We start from the raw sequence: 18,690 nt of genomic DNA on the forward strand, positions 1-18,690 counted from the left end.
AATTTATTACGTTCACTGTCTAACTCCCTTTGCTCTTTTTCTTTCATTAATAACTAGTTTACTATTGTACCTACAGTAACAGTTTCACTTCTCTGCTATTTCTGCCAAGGAGGTATAACTTGAATATAACCATGAGAAATAATCACACAGATTCCCATAAGTATCATGCAACTTTTATTTATAACAACTATCAAAATCAACTCAATTAATATTTATTGATCACCTATTATGTGGCAGGCATTATAATCAGGCAGATTCTCATGAGTGTCACTTTTTTCAATTTATTCACATTGAAGAAAATTTTACAGAATAATCAGCTTGTAGTATTCAAATGTCAAGGTCCTAAATGTCAAGGAAGGCTAAGGAACTCTTCTAGATAGGAGGAGATTAAATAGACCCTTGAACTGTATGTTTTACTCTAAAGAACATTACTTTGACAATTGGCAAACCCTGGAGGTAGCCTGAGAATTAATTGGTAGTACTGTGTCAATGTTAATGTTGATTTTGATCATTGTATTGTGATTAAGTAGAATATTTTTTGTAGGAAGTATAATTACATTATGCAAGGATACTTGAAATTTCATAATAAAATACATCAGCTCGGCAACTAAATCTCAAGAGATTCATAGGAAGGTTTGTTTTGTTTTCTGTACCAATAATCTTCTTAAAAATTTGTAATAGATGCTAAGTCTATACAAAATTTATACAAAATCTAAAGTAAACAAACAACATATTTAACATTTTTAACCAGAATTTCCCATTTTAAGGTTTATATCATAAAAATAAAAGTGCTATTATCTAAGAAAATATTTAGAATAATTATTAAAACATAGATTATATTAACAAAATCCTGAAAACAATGTTAATACTTATCAATTAAAGAGTAAAGAATCTATAGTTCCTCACTACAATGCGACTCAGAATTACACAAAATTTCATAGGATATTGTTAATAATAAAAAAAGCAAAATACAAAAAATGCAGACATCATTTAATAACATTTTTTGTAAATGAAAACAATGAATAAAAATCGTCAACACAGGTGCATGTCCTTACAATACATAATTAAAAATTGAAAAAGTGTATTTTAGATTGTTAACAGGGGCTATTCTGAGGCTAGGTCAATGGAGGTGATGAAGGGAAAATGGAGGTGTTTAACTGCAGTTTTAAATTCTTACTCTTAAAGATTAATATTAGAATCTAATAGGCAAACAATGTGATCATTTATTATTGCACTATTCATTTTTTTTAAATTCTAACATTGACAAATCCATTTGAAAACACTGCTGCAGGTTTCAGAGTAAATTTTACTTCCCTTGATGGCAGCACAGCTGTCTTCCCTCGTGGTTCCTTTTATGAAGACTCTGCAGGAGAGAGGATGAATACATTCTTGATCTTTGTTTCTGAAAAAGTCCATTTGTGTTTGCAGCTAATACACTCCCTGAATTAAAAGGTAATGCAAAATTTCAAGACGTTTTCAAATACCTTCACTCACTAAACTTTACAGTTATCTCTGTAACTTAGCATTACTGTTCCTGATAGGCAGAAAATCCTCAAAGAGTTTGTTTACAAATGACATCTGAGAATAAATGGGTGCCCTCATTCATATTCTAGTATTCTTTGCATTGCTCCATGTGACCCCTTAAAGAAAAAAAGAGTAAGTCACATGGACAGCTTACTTAACATTCATTGGCTTCTCATATCAAATTGTGCAATGGTCTTAATAATATTTGTCTCATAACAGTATTATGAGGTTAGATGAATTGACGTTTGTAAAGAATTCATTACAAAAACTGATTCATATAAAATCTAAATAAATTATTCATTTTTGTATCATTTATACATAAAGAAACATGACAAAAACAATAATAAAGTTATCTATTAAATACTGTAATTAGTGATTTTATTCTGCTAAGAATTTTATTTGAACTGATGAAAAAGTTTAAGAAATAGCATGGAAAAGATGCACAAAGTCATAAAAACTTCCAAATGACTAAGGGGCAAATAAGTACTGGAGTCTCACCTTGGAAATACACTATGCCCATGTTTATGTTTGACTTGTGTGTTGAACTTATTTTGAACAAAAATCGCAAGGCATGTTCTAAAGTTAAAACTAAATCTTACAGGATTTGGCTTGGAAAAACACCTAGGTTAGCACCTTCGTAAGTGATCTATCAGGTAACGTTCAGTGATACAACTCTGCCCTCAGATGACACCCACTCATAATTTTATTTTCCACTCCAATAATGTCTTCAGCTGAATTGCTTAGATTGATTAATTTAATGCAGTGAAATAGAAAATAAATAATATTTAATGACAAAGTAAGGGTGAATGGAAAGTTAACACAATGGTTTCATTAATTGGTTAATTGGTTATACAGTATATCAGTTTCTTATCACTGCTAAAATGAATTACCACAAATTTCCTGGCTTAAAGCAACAAAAATTTGTTATCTTGAAGTTTTAGATAGGACTAAAATCAAATGTCTAGAGAGCTGCCTTCTGCAGGCACCAGGAGGGGAATTTGTTCATTGTCCTTTGCAGCTTCTAGAGGCACATGTAATCCTTGGTCATCATTTTATCACTTGGACCTGTATTTATCTTTACGTCCCCTTCTTTGACTCTGGCCCTATTTTCTCCCTCTTGTAAGGACTCGTGTTTATATACCTGAATAACCCAGCATAATGTTCCTATCTCAAGATGGAGAACTCCATCATATCCTTGAAGTCTTTTTTGCCATGCAAGGTAATATGTTCACAGGGTTTGGGGATTAGGATATGGACATCTTTGGGATCATAATTCTGTCTGCCAACATAGGGATAAAACTTGAATTTACTGGTTTTACTATTTGTACTTATAATTAAAATTTTATTATAAAATGTATATAAACACAAAAATGTGGATAAAATTGTTTAAGTCCTCAATAATCTCATGTAATTTCTGAGAATATTTTGTATTATTTTGTTCTGTTTTATATTTCTCATTGCCTTTTAATGTTATGATATCAATCATATAATACCAAAAATGTATACAGATCTTTTTTTAATTACTAAAGGTGGCTAAAGTAAACATTGAGAATTTTGAAAACACAAGAGCACCTTGGTTTGGTCCACCTTTTCATGTAAGTTATGCATAGTTTTTAAATAATAATAGCCCAACCATTATTGTTTTTGAGTTGTTTTGCTTTGAAAACCAAACCAAAATATTCATTGTTACTTCAGTAAGCATTAAATTATTTTTTGCCCTTTCAAATTCTTTAGTACCAAGAACTACTTCAGAGTTGATTTTGGTGAACTTAGAGATGTTGTTGAAGATAAGTTTTGCAATAGACAATAAATCAGATTGCCTTTTAGTAAAGACTCACATCTTTGAAGCTAATGGAGAACCATCCGCCCAGTTCCATGTCCTCTTCTCGGTGGTAAAGTTAAGCCCAATCCACACGTAGTTCGATTGTTTTAGGTTTTTCTGTATAAAAGCCTAAAAAGTGAGTAATGTGTAACTAAATGAACAAAATATTTTAATAATTCAGACATACTAAATAAGATTTTAGAATTTACTGGAATATTGGACTACTAGCACTCCAGATAAGAATTCTTATACTAACTAATTCATATATTATTTATGCATATTACATTATATACATACACATATTCTACTTGCAAATTGAATCCTTATTCAGATCAGGACTAGAATGAGCCAAAGGGAGGCACTGGCTTTGAGCACTAAATTTTCAAAGGCCTGCAAAACTCAGTCATCAAGAAAATGATAATTTAATAGAAGAGTGGTAAGAAATTTCAGAAAAGCCATTTTGAAATATAAAGAGGTTAATTCCATAACCATAACACTAAACTACTTACCATTTCCAGTTGGTTGTGAATGATTAGTAGATTAGATTTTCTTCCCAAACAATACCCATAACTGTCAGGCCAACTTTTTAACTCATTAGAGAACCAATAACACTTTCCTTGATATTTGAGCCACTCTGATGGGCACAATCCTATAGAGTAATGGGGAAAACAAAGAGAAGTTAAATTACAAGTGTATTTCTGAAAATTGACATTGAAGATATTTATGTGTTATGTGAATAAGAATGTAGCTGTAATAAAATCACTCATCATAAAGTGTTCAGACTCACAGTGTTAAAAATATGTATAATAAATCTTGGGACTTAAGAAAATTAATTTAGTAAGATAAAGCAAAATCTAGACATAAAGAAATTCTTTTCATGCTATGACCTAATATAATTATTAAATAACATGAACAAATTAAGATATATATTGCATTATTATTTGAAAAATTAGAATAATATCTATGTCAATTTTCTTTGAATTTATCCATGTAAAGTTTTAGAATCTCTATCCTTATTTTTTGTGTGTAATCTCTTTTGATATCTTCCTTTTGTTATTAAATAACATTGAGATTAATTTTTCAACCTTTTTGTAACTGGAACTTCTTTGTAATTGCAACTGCATCAAGACTTTTGATTTTCTTAAATTAAAATTAAATTGAAGTCTCAAGGTGAACATCTCTGCAACTTTTGGCATAAAAATGAGGATAAGTGAAGTATATATAAAAATATAACTATAAGCAAATATAACAATCCAAACTTGTAGCCATTATAATCTCCTTTTTTAACTGAGGTAAAATTTTTGTAAAATAAGATTCAACATTTACTCTTTAAAAAAGCAAAAGCCGTGGATTTTAGTACATCCAGTGTTGTTTAAACATAACTGCTATCTAATTCCAGAATATTTCTATTACCCAAAAAATACAACCCTATAAACATTAAGCAGCAACTAACTACCCGTTCTCCCCATTCCCGGCCTTGGCAATCACTAATCTATTCTGTTTCTATAGATTTGACCATAATGAACATTCATAGACATAGGATAATGTGTAGTTTTTTGTGTCTGGTTTTTTTCTCTTTTCAGGGTTCATTCAAATGAAGCATGTATCAATACTTCATTCCTTTTTATGGTATCAATATCTACCACATGAGGGTAGCATACTTTGTTTATCCAGTTATCAGCTGATGGACATTTTGGACTGTGCTTGATAATTACAAATAATCTTGCTATGAATAATCATGTATAAAGTTTTGTGTGGGCATATGTTTTCCATTCTTTTTGGTATATACCTAAGATTTGAGTTGCTGGGTTATATGATAATTCTATGTTTAACTTTCTTAGAAACTAGCAAATTATTTTTCACAGTGTTGCATCATTTACCATTTATGTCCTTACCAGCAATGTATGAGCAATTTCTCCACATCACCAATACTTGTTGTGTTTTTTCATTATATCTACCTTAGAGGGTGTGAAATGGTTTCCCATTGTGGTTTTGATCTCCTATTTTCTAATTAATCATGGTAAGCAGCTTCTCATGTGCTTACTATCCTTCTGTTTAGTTTCTTTGGAGAAGTGTCTTTTTGCATCTTTTGCCCATTTTTTATTGAGTTGTTTTTGTTTTGGAGTTATGTTTTTTTTGTTTATTTTGGATACTACATATCTATTAGATATATGATTTTCAAATATTTTCCCTATTTGGTGTGCTATCTTTAATTTCTTGATAATATCCTTTGATAAACTAAAGTTTTTACATTTGATGGTATTAATTTTATCTATTTTTTGTTTTGTCACCTGTCCTTTTGATGCCATATTTGAAATCATTGTCAAACCAAAGGTTCTGAAGATTTATATTATTTTCCCTTGTAAAAATTTTATAGATCTTAACATTTAGGTTTTTAATCTATTTTAAATTTATTTTTCTATACCATATGAGGTAGGTGTCCAAGTCTAATCTTTGTATCTGGCTGTCCAGGTGGCCTAGCCCCATTTGTTAAAGCGACTGTTTTTTCCACATTGAATGGTTTGGTACCCTAGTCAAGTCATTTGGCCAGAGGTGTATGGACCTAATTCTGAATCTTTAATTCCATTTCCTTGATCTATATGTCTATGCTAAAGCCAATACCACACTGTTTTGATTATTGCACATTTGTAGTAAGTTTTGACATTGGAAAATGTGAATCTTCCAAATTAGTTCTTCTTTTTTAAGATTGATTTTGCTATTCAGGATCCCTTGCAATTCCATATGAATTTTAAGATCATCTCATTTATTTCTTCAAAAAGAGTTCATCAGAATTCTAATAAGGATTTCTTTGAATCCGTAGCTCACTTTGGTTAGTATAGCCACCTTAAACAAATTGTATTATATAAATATATTGGAAGATTTTTTTTTTAGTGATAAAAAGGAATAACAATCTGATACATGTTATAATGTGGATGAACATCAAAATGTCATACTAAGCAAAAAAAATCAAGACACAGAAGGCCCAATGGTATATCATTCAATTACATGAAAATCTAGAATAGGTAAATCTATAGCAACAGAAAAGTGGTTAGTTATTTCCAGGGGATGAAGAGCAAAGAAATGGGGGAGTAATAACTTATTGGGTGTGAAACTTTTTTGGCTGATGAAAATGTTTTGGAACTTGACAGATGTGGTGGTTGCACATCTGAATGTCCTAATACCAATGAATTGTTTAATTTTAAATGATTTACTTTATGTTTGTGAATATTACCTCAATTAAAAAGAAGTAATTTTGTGTGCTTAATATGATATTTCAAACTTAGAAGTTCCAAAAGATTAAGACAAGTATCGGTGAAAGACTTGAAAGATACCTCTATGGTCTGTAGCACTTGAAACACAGCGGTCCACATCTATATTACTTATATTTCCTCTTGTGTCACTATTCATTTTCAGATTTCTGATATCATCCTGGGTGTTATTTGAATTATTTCCTTTTGGACACTTTAGCAACACTCCTTGAGAAACTTGAAAACAGGATTAATTTAAGGTTGGGTAAATATCTTCTCTGTACAATATCTCAGAGACAGATTCTTTAGAATGATTCTGATAATTAGAATGAGAAATCACTGAAAGGATAATTAGAAAGTTTCTTCTTTATGTTCATGTCTAATAAAAACTATTTCAAAAATTATATAATTAATTCACTTATATAATATATATTTGTTAAGGATCTATTTGGTGCTGGCATTGTTCTAAAAATTGAAAAGTAAAACAAAGTTCTTGCTCTAGGACATACACATGCTTTTTCTATGCTTTCAAATGTTTTGCTGAACCTTATGATACTATTTTAGCTCACTCTAGCATAATTATTAATCTAAAATCCATGCCTTCCACTAGAATATGGCTTCCTCAACATGATTATTCCTTTCTTCAACTTTGGAAATTTGTAGTAATATTTGTGGTATAGTAGGTGCTCAGTAAGTATTTATTGGAAAAAAGGCAAGAGTAAACTAAATATAATCTTACATAAATGTATAAGAAAATTATGGATATTTATCTATTTCCAAAATGCTGACAAATAAAAACATATGCTTTATAAATATTCACCTCAAATATACACATACAGACACACACACTTTTGTCCTATCAGACTGTATGCTACTTAAGGACAAGTACATATCTGATTTGATGGCATATTAAATACATTACTATGAAGTATATAATATATGACTTTATACATAGCAGTTTCTTTATTATTACTATTATTTTTACTTATTTTATTTTTTTATTGTTGTTCAAGTACAGTTGTCTCCATTAATAACTTCTTATTAAATATTAATATGAGGAAGAATGAACTTGAAATGAGACCTGATATGAAGAAGACATAAAAAGTACACATTTTCATATATTCATATAATTAAAGAAATTTAAACTTACCCAACAAAGCCAAGGAGATAAAAGTCAAAACCAGAATACCATTTACTGTTCCAGATATTCCCAATAAGATTTTATACCAGTGCAACATCACAGAACAATCTGAGAGATTAATCATATGAATTAGCTTAGAAAAGTACATTTCCAATGAGTGATAGCAGTTGTAATAATATAATTCTATATATTTCATAATATGGATTTTGAATTCCAAAGGATATGAGCCAATCAAAAGCATAAAAACTAAGTTAAATAGAAACATATTTACTATATTTAATAATGATAATATTGTGGGTGGTCAGAAGTTGTGATACGTGTTACATTATGTCTTTAAAATGTTAATATTTGGCATAATTTACCACTGGATAAAAGAATTTTAATCTATATCTGTAGTAATCACCTCCAGGTGTGTGTGCATATATACTTACAAACACACATATATATTCCCACAAATAAAAACTTTCTAATTAATCACTTGCTTTATTTTTCTGATGTTCATAGTAGTTTTATTTGTAATAACCATAAACTGGGAATAATGAAGATGTCCTTCAATAAATGGTTAGGGAAACTTTAGACACATACCATGGAACATTACTCAGCACTATAAAAAATTAGCTATCAATTTACAAAACAATGTCGATGGACCTAAGAACGTTATGCTGATGGGGGAACAAAAGGCCAATCCCCAAAGATAACAACACACTATGTAATTTCATTTATACTGCATTCTTTTTACCAATAATTATTTTAAAATATCTATTTATTTAATTACTTTTCCCATCACCGTTTGTTCCCCTTATACCTTCCTCCACCTCCAATCACCCCACCCTCCCCTCAAAATTACCACAATGTTTTCCTTGAAATGAGAAAATTATAGGAATGGAAAACAGATCAGTGGTGGCAGAGATTAGAAGAGAGTATGACTGAGAGTGAACTGGACGAGGCTATAAAAAGGCAAAATGAAGGGTGGGAAATATTCTGTATCTTGACTCCATCAATATATCTTTTCTATGATACTCTATTATAGTGTTGCAAGATGTTTCCATTCTTGAAAACTGAGTAAATAGTGTACATGACATCTGTGAATTAATTCTTTTTTAAAATTGTTATTATTACATTTGTTGAGGTGACATGGTTAATAAAATTATATAGGTTTCAGGTGTACAATTCTATAATATGGCATCTAGGTGTTGTGTGTTCACCACCCAAAGTCAAATCTCCTTACATCACCATTTATCTGCCCTTTATCCACTTCTTTCTCTCCCCAATCCTCTTTTCTTCAATTGTTATACTGTCATCTACGTCTATGAGGGTTTTGTTTTTTTTTGCTTAATCCCTTCACCTTTTTACCCAGCCTCCCATCCCCCCGACCCCTCTGACAGCTATCAGTCTGTTCTCTGTATCTATGAGTCAGTCTCTGTTTTGTTTATAAGTTTATTTTGTTCATTGGATTTCACACATAAATAAAATCATATGGTATTTGTCTTTCCCTGACTGGCTTATTTCACTTGTCATACTCTCCAGGTCCATCAATGCTGTCACGAAGTTAAAATTTCTTTTTTTTTTTTAATGGCCAAATAGTATTCATTGCATAAATGTTCCACAGCTCTTTAATCCACTCATATACTCATGAGCACTTGGGTTGTTTCCAAACCTTGACTATTGTAAATAATGTTGCACTGAACACAGAAGTGAACATATTCTTTCAAATAAGCATTTTGGGTATCTTTCAATGTGTTCCCAGAAGTAGAATTGCTGGGTTATAAAGCAGTCCCATTTTTACTATTTTGAGAAACCTCCATACTATTTTCCAGAGTGGCTGTATTAATCTGCATTTGCACTAGGGTTCCCTTTTCTCCACATCTTTACCAACACTTGTTGTTTGTTGACTTATTGATGATAGCTATTCTGACAAGTGTGAAGTGATACATCATTGTGGTTTTAATTTGCATTTCTTGGATTATTATTGACATTGATCATCTTTTAATATGTGTATTGGCCATCCATGCATCTTCTATTGTCCTTTCAAATGACCAAAGTCTCTATTTAAGTCCTTCACCCATTTTTAAATTGGGTAGTTTGTTTTTCGATGTTGAGTTTTATATTTTGGATATGAACCCCTTATCAGATGTATTATTGGCAAATATGTTCTTCCATTCAGTGGGTTGTTTTTCTTTTGTTCATGGTTTCCTTTGCTGTGCAAAGTCTTTTTAGTTTGATTTAGTTCCACTTGTTTATTTTCTCTTGCTTTCTTTGCCAAGGACATACATCAGAAAAAAAATATTGCTACAAGAAATGTCCAAGATTTTATACCTATGTTTTCTTCCCATATTTCTATAGCTTCAAGCCCAACATTTATCCTTGTGTATGGTATAGGGTGGTAATCTAGTTTCATTTATTTGCGTATATCTCTCTTTGGATATGTCTCTTTTGAAGGTTATTGGATCTAACCCAGATGTTTTCTGAAACCAGCCACCGGGCTTGTTGTTTCTGAGGCCTCCTGGAAGGTATTCTGGTTTAGACCAATACCTGATGCTTCCTGTGACTGGCCCTGGGCGACCAGTTTAGAGTTACAAAACAATGCATAGATAGTGTCTGCCTCTGCTGGGCCTGTGTGTGTGTGAAGAAGAGACCAAACTGTACACCAAAACTGGTTTTTACCAACACAGGGCTGGGAGCCGGTCAACAAAAGTTAAAGCACCCAAAGATCTGCCTCCAACAGCCACCATCTGCCAGCTACCTTTTAGGCTCAGTCAGTAATAAACCTCCAGCAGTACTCAAACCACAGGAAGCAGGTTCTCAGTGAGTCATCATGTAGGGCTGAGTTGTGTTCACCAGATTGATAGAGGTTCCAGCTCGATGCCAGTGTTGGGCCTGAAGCCACTCAGTATATGTCCCAGGGTATACCAAGTCCAGCTTTTACCCACTGATAGTGCACATATCTGTCATTGGGTCAGGTCTCATGGAGTCATCAGGGTAAGGCTAGAAGAATTATCAGACCCAAACAGACCAAGATTTGGCCTTGTGAAGGAAAGGCTCTGCACTGGTTAGGAGTGCAGGGCAAACATGGCCCTTGTCCTAGAGTTACACAATTCGGTCTGGCCCAGATTCTTCCAGGAGCCCAATCTCAGCAAGGAGACGAGATGGAGACATGAGGCTAGTGAATGTCCTGTAAGGGGACTTGCCAGTCAGGCTGGAACTAGAGGTAGGGAAAGTGGCCCCCTCCCCAGAACCGACCATCTCAATTTCTTGTATTCTGCTTGGACCTCAGAAGAATGGAGCCACCAGGAGTGAGAAGGGTGGGGCCTCTTGAGCCAGGAGTTTGGGGTTAGTGGATTTCCCTAGTGGATCTCCTGTGAGGAAGGAGGTGTTAGTCAGGTTTACAAAAAGTGAGAGGAATGACCCCCATCTCAAACCCACACAACTCAGCCACTGACATCTCCTGAGTCTGAAGTCTCTATATCCAGGCCCAGGCAAGTAATTCCTCAGCAGGACACAAGGTCCATAGGTGGAAAGAGATAGCTCAGAGGGTGGAGGTCTTATTTCTCCCAGGCTGAAGCTATATGGAGGCGAGTGCTCCACCCAAGAAATATGGTGTCTGGAGTGTGGATGAGTGACTCAGAGAAGTGATCCTGGTGGCTGACACTTCAGCTCTCTCCCCAGAGCCACAAACTCCAGTCTCCCCTTGTGTGACTTTAGTCTGACCCACCCTAACTCTGCTGGAGCCCAGGGTGAGTGACTATGAATGAGATTTTGTGTGTTGGCTCTTTATGAGGGTGCCTGTTCCACTAGCAGACCCCTATCTCTTCATGGCAGACAGAATCCCCACTGATTTTCACAGCCAGTTGTTATGTAGGAGGCCCTTCTTGGCTCTGGACTCAAGCCCAGCTTGGATTGAGACCCCACACTTCTCAGGGAGAACCTTTGCAGCTGATATATGCCTCTGGAATTTCAGCTGCTGCCTGTGGGATCACAGAGATCTTTTATTTGCATCTCCACCCTCCCTACCAGTCTCGATGTGGCTTCTTCTGTAAGACCTTGGATATAAGACCTCTCTGCAGCTAATCTTCAGTTGGTTATTCAGGTTTTGCTCTATATTTTAGTTGATATTCTCATTAGTTCCTGGCAGAGGTGAGTGTAACATCTACCTACTCTACCACCACCTTAGTTCCCTCTTAACCATTTGCTTTAAATGCAGTATTTCCAAATCACTTCACCTGTTTCATTTACCAAGGATGGAATATGAATCAGGAATAAATAGACAGTTTTCCAAAGAGACACACCAATGACCAAACACATGAAAAGTCATTCAACATTGCTGATCATTGAGCAAAACAATGACTTACCTTCTCACAGTTGTTGGAATGGCTCTTAATAAAAAGACAAAAGATTGCAAGTGTTTGTGAGAATTTAAAATGATGCCACCACTATAGGAAACAGTATGGAGGTTCCTCAAAAAGTTAAAAATAGAACTACCATAGGATTCATAATTCCACTTCTGGGTATAACCAAAATAATTGAAAGCAGTATTTGAAAGAGAAGCTTGCCCTTTTTTGTCATTATTCACAATAGTCAAGATATAAAAACATTCTATGTGTCTGTATATAAACAAAAGGATTAAGAGAAATGTGACATATGTATATACTATTGGGACAGCATGGATGGAACTTGAGGGTAGTATGCTAAGTAAAAAGAAAAACAGAGAAATATAAATACTGTATATATCACTTATATGTGGAACCTAAAAAGGCCAAAATTATAGAAACAGAGAGTAGAGTGATAATTCCCAAGCATTATAAGTAGGAGTGATGAGCAGATGTCCACGTGTACAAATTCCCAGTTATAAGATGAATAAGTTCTGGAGATCTACTGTACAGATACTGATTATAATCAACAGTGTTGTATTATACACTCTAAATTTGCTAAGAGAAGAGATCTTAAATGTTCTTACTCCAAAAATATTGTAATTATGTTAGTTTATATGTGTTTACTAACCCTACTGGGTAATGATTCTGCAATATATAAATATATCAAATCATCACACTGTACACTTTAAATTTATACAATGTTATATATCAATTATACCTCAGTAAATTTTGGGGAAAATCCCAAATCTCAACTACTATTTAATATTTTTGGAAGGTTTTATTCAATGCCATCACACAAAATAACCCAAACAAAGATAAAAAACAGTAAAAAAAGAGGTATGATTATTGAAAGATAATGTCAGTGTGTCTTTGGCAAAACTAAAAAAAACCCACAGATTTATTATCTAATAAAACAATTGGCAGCTGCAGTGATACAATTAACTTTATATATACAATTGCCTTTATATATACAATATCATGTAAAAATATAAATAAAGAAAATGCTTTACTTTAGATAACTTATGAAACAAAAACAAGGGAGGAAAAAAGAGAGGGAGAGAAAAATTGATGTACAGGAGAAACATCAATTGGTTGCTTCTCGCATGTCCTCATCCAGGGACCTGACCTGCAACCCAGGCATGTGCCCTGACCAGGAATCAAACTGGCAACATTTTGGTCTACAAGATAATACCCAACCAGCTGAGCCACACCATTCAGGGATCAAGTAATTTTAAAACCTAATTTGACCGTGCAAGTCCAACTGGAGTATATACTAAGGATTAAAAAATCCACCACTACATTTTAATTAGCCCCTGCCTCCCTCACATCACCCGGCCTGGCCCCGGAGGATGGCTGGTTAGTCAGTGGTGGGTTGGACCCCTCAATGGCAGGGGCAACATAAGACAGGCACAGTTGCATAGGGACCGTCATGGGAAGGACTTGGAGGACTCAGAGGAAGGGCAAAAGACCCTCACCCCTTGGCTTTGATATGGCCAGAGTCCTCATTCTATCTGAAAGAAGTCTCCTTATCTCCTGATGGCTCTGCTCTGACTGCCTGGCTCAGGCTTGAAACAATTCTGTAGGCAGCCCTAGACTGGATCAGGCAGTTCCTGGGGGGGAAATCAGGTCTAGACATAAATTCCTTGAAGCATGTTTTGTTTTTCCCTCAAAGCTATGATACCCAGCTCACGCTGGGAAGGAAATTTACATTATTCACAGACCTTGACCCTAAACCATTTGGCGCTCTTATGTTTACCCATCTTGGACACATGTAAATCAGTGTGTTTCTGCCATTTGTTTTTTCCAAAACATCACCTATTCTCTGTAAACATTAACATACTGATGTAATGAGATTACCTGTACATTCCTGCTACCTATCCTCCACTGATAACCCTTTCAATAAAAGCCATTGGACGCAGGGGCTTGGAGCCTTCTCCAGTAGAGGGAATTGCCTCTCCCTTTCCCTTGCAGACCGAGAAAGTGTCTGAAATGGCTTATTTTTATTTCCCCATCTATGACGACCCGGAGTGGCTTTGTGGGACAGAATCTGACTCCACCTCACCTATGCACCCTGATGTTCATAGCAGCACAATTTACAATAGCAAAGTGCTGGAAACATCTAAGTGCCCATCAGTAAATGAGTGGATCAAAAAACTGCAGTACCTTTGCCCAATGGAACACTATGCAGCAGAAAGAAAGAAGGAACCGCTACGCATCCCAACGTCATGGATGGATCTGGAGAGCATTAGCCTAAGTGAAATAAGCCAGGCAGTAAAAGACAAATACCGTAAGATTTCCCCTATAAGTGGAACATAATCAACAAAACAAACAAGCAAGCAAGCAAAATAGAACCAGAGACATTGAAATAACAAGCAAACTGACAGAGGGGAGGCATGTAATGGAGGAAAGAAGGGGAACGGTCGCCAAGGAACATGTATAAAAAGGACTCATGACAAAGCCAAAAAGGGGTAGGATTGAGGGTGGGAGGTGCGGGTGGGTGGGGGGAAGAGTGGCGGGGGAAATGGAGACAACTGTACTTGAACAACAATAAATATTTTAAAAAAGAAATTATGTGAGACAAAATATTATTTTAAAAGCAAACGTTAGTCCCACATTGATAGAGAGGCAGATGAGAGACAAGACAGAGACAGAGACAGACACAGAAAAACACCAAATAAAAAAAATTTAAATAAAACAATTCAGGAACAGGATATTAGAATTACTATCCACATTAAAATTCATGTTAATATTAACCTGTGTTATATCCACACCCATATTAATCCACACCACTTGAAAAAAACTGAATTCCGTACCTTTATATGTAAGTTCGGATGTTTGGGTAAAACTCCTTTTCTTCAACTGCATATTCAATGTCATGTATCTTTCTTCATTTAGCATCTTCAGTGTGATAAATGTGTGTGTATATGTGTGTGTTTTGTTTTTTAATATGATAAGTAATAGGAAAATAATAAATCTGATGTTAATCAGAGGATTGTCCTCAAACTACTGATTTGTTTTCACATTGTCCACCGGGTACATACAAGATTTCAGTTTCATCTTAAGTGAAAACCTCAGAGGAAATGTATTGTTTTATTTTTCTCATGACCTAGATACCACAATTTCTAAACTTTACACTACATATTAAATTTAATATTATAGTTTTTCTTTTAAAAATTTCTTCTGATAATCTGTAAAGTCAGGGGAATGGAAAATACGTATATGAGTGTTTTTACTTATACGTCCTAATACATTAATATATCAATATAAGAAACATTCAAACAGGTAAGAATTTAAGAGTTTATTTGAGTCAAACTGACAACAATTGCTAGGAAGCAAAACCTCAAGAGATTGAGAGATTGCTCTGGAAAACAGCAGTTTTGTGTCTTATTTTATACATTACAATCAAAAGAGGAGGCATAATTGGATTACATGAAATCTATCAATGATAGATAGGAAGGTGGGAGAAAGCAAAATGAGGAAGCCTCTGGGAATGAATACAAAATAAAATGATAGACACATACTTCTTTAACGAAGGCGGTACATGATAGTTAAGAATCAACAATTAACATGATAACAATAACAGCGAGGGGGTTTGTAGTATCTCTCTGGTGCAGCGTCTACGCTTTGAGGGATCCAGAAAAAGGAAATGTGACATTCCAAATGTATGTTATCATAGATGCAAAAAGACAACAGGCTCAACTGAGATAAAGATTAACTTTCATCAAGGAAGTATCCAGCCTAGGACACTACTGCCCACCATGACCTGCTTTTAGTCAGAAAGTTTTTAACTTCACACCATCCTCTGTGGTTACTTTAGGTCTCTGAGTTTGCAAGGCCATCGCACAGACCTCCCCTGAGCTTGCCAGGCTCAGCATTTCATCTACAAATATTTAATTTAAGATACTATCTTGCAATTATGTAACAGTTAAATTATTGTTGGATCCTAAAACAACTCTGCAAATTACAATAATTATATAATTACATAACTTGAACAAAAATTAACTGTCGATTTTTGGCATTGTAAAGACATTCCAGATATACGAGGGTTTAAAATACAGTGGTTGGCAAAAGTAGGTTTACAGGTGCAATTATGTGAAACACAGAGTTTATTCTTATATTATTATTATTTATTATTGTATTATTTTCCATATGACCAACTGTAAACCTACTTTTGCCCACCTCTGTATTTTAAAACTTAGGGAAAATTTAGTAAAGAAACCATATTTTCCAATGATCTCTTCTGATATTTGAAAAGAATGTCCAATATTTATGAAGCTGGGCAGAAATTTGGATTTTTTTCACTTAGTTTTAGTGAGGTCTAATTTACAAACCATGTTCATTTATTACACCTATATGATTGGATGAATTTTAGCCAATATATAAATATGCATGATCATCACCAAATCTGGTTTAGAAATTTTCTATCAATCTAAAAGTTCCCTTAGGCCCAAACTAAAAAGAGTAACATGGTTCTAAAAAAATTAACTTCAGTGAGATAAAGTAGTTTAAAATTTAGACAACTAGATCCCACAATTAGACACAATTGTCTAATTGCCACATTAGACATTTGTAGTAAATCTAGAATGGAAACCCAAAGACTGTAGCCATGAAAATTCATTGGTGTTGGGCTGAAGATTGACTAAGAAGGTAGAATCTGTTAAATGTATTCAGTTGGAGAATGGAAGTACTTGCAGGGAGAGCAGCATGAGTTTTGAATTTCATTCTCCACAGATTTCTCAGTCACGTAGAAACTGGCTCTTTCTTTAAGGCCTCACACAACCACTAGAGAGCACCAGTTCACAGGTGGAACTGAAGATCGTGCCCCCGTGAATCCCTGCTGGAACACAGAAAAAGAAGGCTGACCGCTGTGGAAAACAGTATGAATTTCCTCAAAAAACTAAAATTAGAACTGCCTTTTAATCCAGCAATCCCTCTGCTGGGATTATATCCTAAGAATCCTGAAACTCCAGTTCAAAAGAACCTATGCACCCCCATGTTCACAGCAGCACAATTTACAATAGCCAGGTACTGGAAGGAGCCTAAGTGCCCATCAGTAAATCCGTGGATCAAAAACCTGTAGTACATTACACAATGGAATACTATGCAGCAGAAAGAAAAAAGGAGCTCCTACCCTTCACTAACAGCATGGATGGAACTGGAGAGCATTATCCTAAGTGAAATAAGCCAGGCAGTAAAAGACAAATACCGTAAGATCTCCCCTATAAGTGGAACCTAATCAACAAAACAAACAAGCAAGCAAAACAGAACCAGAGAAATGGAAATAAAAAACAAACGGACAGTGACCAGAGAGGAGAGGAGAGGGGGCTAACTGGCAAAAGAAGGGGAAGAGGCAAGCTAAGGAACACGAATAAAGGACTCATGGACGAGAACAATGGAGTGCAGAATGTCTTTGGGAGTGGAGGTTGGATGGGGCAGGGTAGAACAATGGGGGAAGATGGGGATAACTGTAATTGAACAACAATAAAGAAAAAAAAAGAAGAAGGCTGAAAGACAGCCTTATGTCAGAAATCAGCCTGCCAATTTCATTTACCCTAGGCTGTACTCAGAACACCAAATCATCAAGTGGTACGCTTTAATTCACTGACTCCATGGTTTATATTAATTAATCTAATTTTTTTGTGAGGCATAAATGATCTATCTAGTTATATTTGTTTAATGTTTAATAATCATCTACACTGATTTGGTTCTTGTGCTCAGTACTGCTACATATTTCCTGTTAATATCTGTCTTTATTCACCAAGTCTGTTTTGCAGGAATAATGAATGAATCATTCTTTTACAATTTAGATTTTTATTACCACCTCCACAAAAAATTCTTAAAGCAAAATGAATACAAGTAATTTAAATTTAGAATTTTTTGTTATTGAATATTACATGAGCTAACAGAATTCTTATTTCTGTTATGGCCGAAAATAATAGATGTCTCTGCTATAATTTATACCTTTATTATATTAAAACCAACTCCCTTGGAACTATTAATAAAACTAGAGATTTTTACATGAAAAAATATATATGTCAAAAATAAAAAAAGTTTTTGCTTTATAAAATTCTTTCTTCTTAAGAATGCTAAGTAAAAAAAGAAAGTTACAAAAGTTTAAGTTGAAATTCTCTCAGTGCCAATCATTTTTGAAGGCGCTGTGTCTAATGGCCCTTAATAGGCCTGAACTCTCTAATATTACTGTAAAGTTAATTTTCTTTTTTAAGGAGTAAAAATTGAAATTAATGAATTATGTGTTAAATATTGTGTCAAAGTAAGTTGCACTAAGATCTGTGTAAAACTTTGTTAAAAAGTACACTTCAAAATTGCAACAAATAAAAATGTGATTTTTTTCTGATAAATCATGGTCCTAAATGATTATGACTTCCTATTTTACATTCCACTGAGAAAATAAAGTGTAATGTGAGCCAGCCCAGGTAATATCCCAATGTTTTATATTGAATTGAAATAAAGGAACAGTGAGAAATAAAACTAATTTGTGTCTAGTTCTAATCTATTCAGTATACTGGAATTTGAAATTTTCATCTCTTTGCTTTAAACAAAATAAAAATTAGACTATCCTAGTGA

The 18,690-nt window shown here is 34.1% G+C and overlaps 1 protein-coding gene across 1 annotated transcript; it reads right to left on the reverse strand.

Moving 5' to 3' along the window:
• Window positions 1–1,254: 1,254 nt before the first annotated feature.
• Window positions 1,255–15,003, reverse strand: LOC129084751 (killer cell lectin-like receptor subfamily F member 1). The gene is made up of 6 exons (XM_054590950.1): window positions 14,919–15,003; window positions 7,745–7,843; window positions 6,679–6,831; window positions 3,856–3,995; window positions 3,363–3,475; window positions 1,255–1,363 (listed from the first exon to the last, which is right to left on the reverse strand). Exons 1-6 carry the CDS (start codon window positions 15,001–15,003, stop codon window positions 1,255–1,257), a joined length of 699 nt encoding a protein of 232 aa, XP_054446925.1.
• Window positions 15,004–18,690: the final 3,687 nt, after the last annotated feature.

This window comes from Pteronotus mesoamericanus, unplaced genomic scaffold (genome assembly GCF_021234165.1).
Source record: "Pteronotus mesoamericanus isolate MK-2021 breed Mesoamerican mustached bat unplaced genomic scaffold, CSHL_Meso_final scaffold_21, whole genome shotgun sequence".
In the NCBI taxonomy this organism is placed as follows: domain Eukaryota; kingdom Metazoa; phylum Chordata; class Mammalia; order Chiroptera; family Mormoopidae; genus Pteronotus; species Pteronotus mesoamericanus.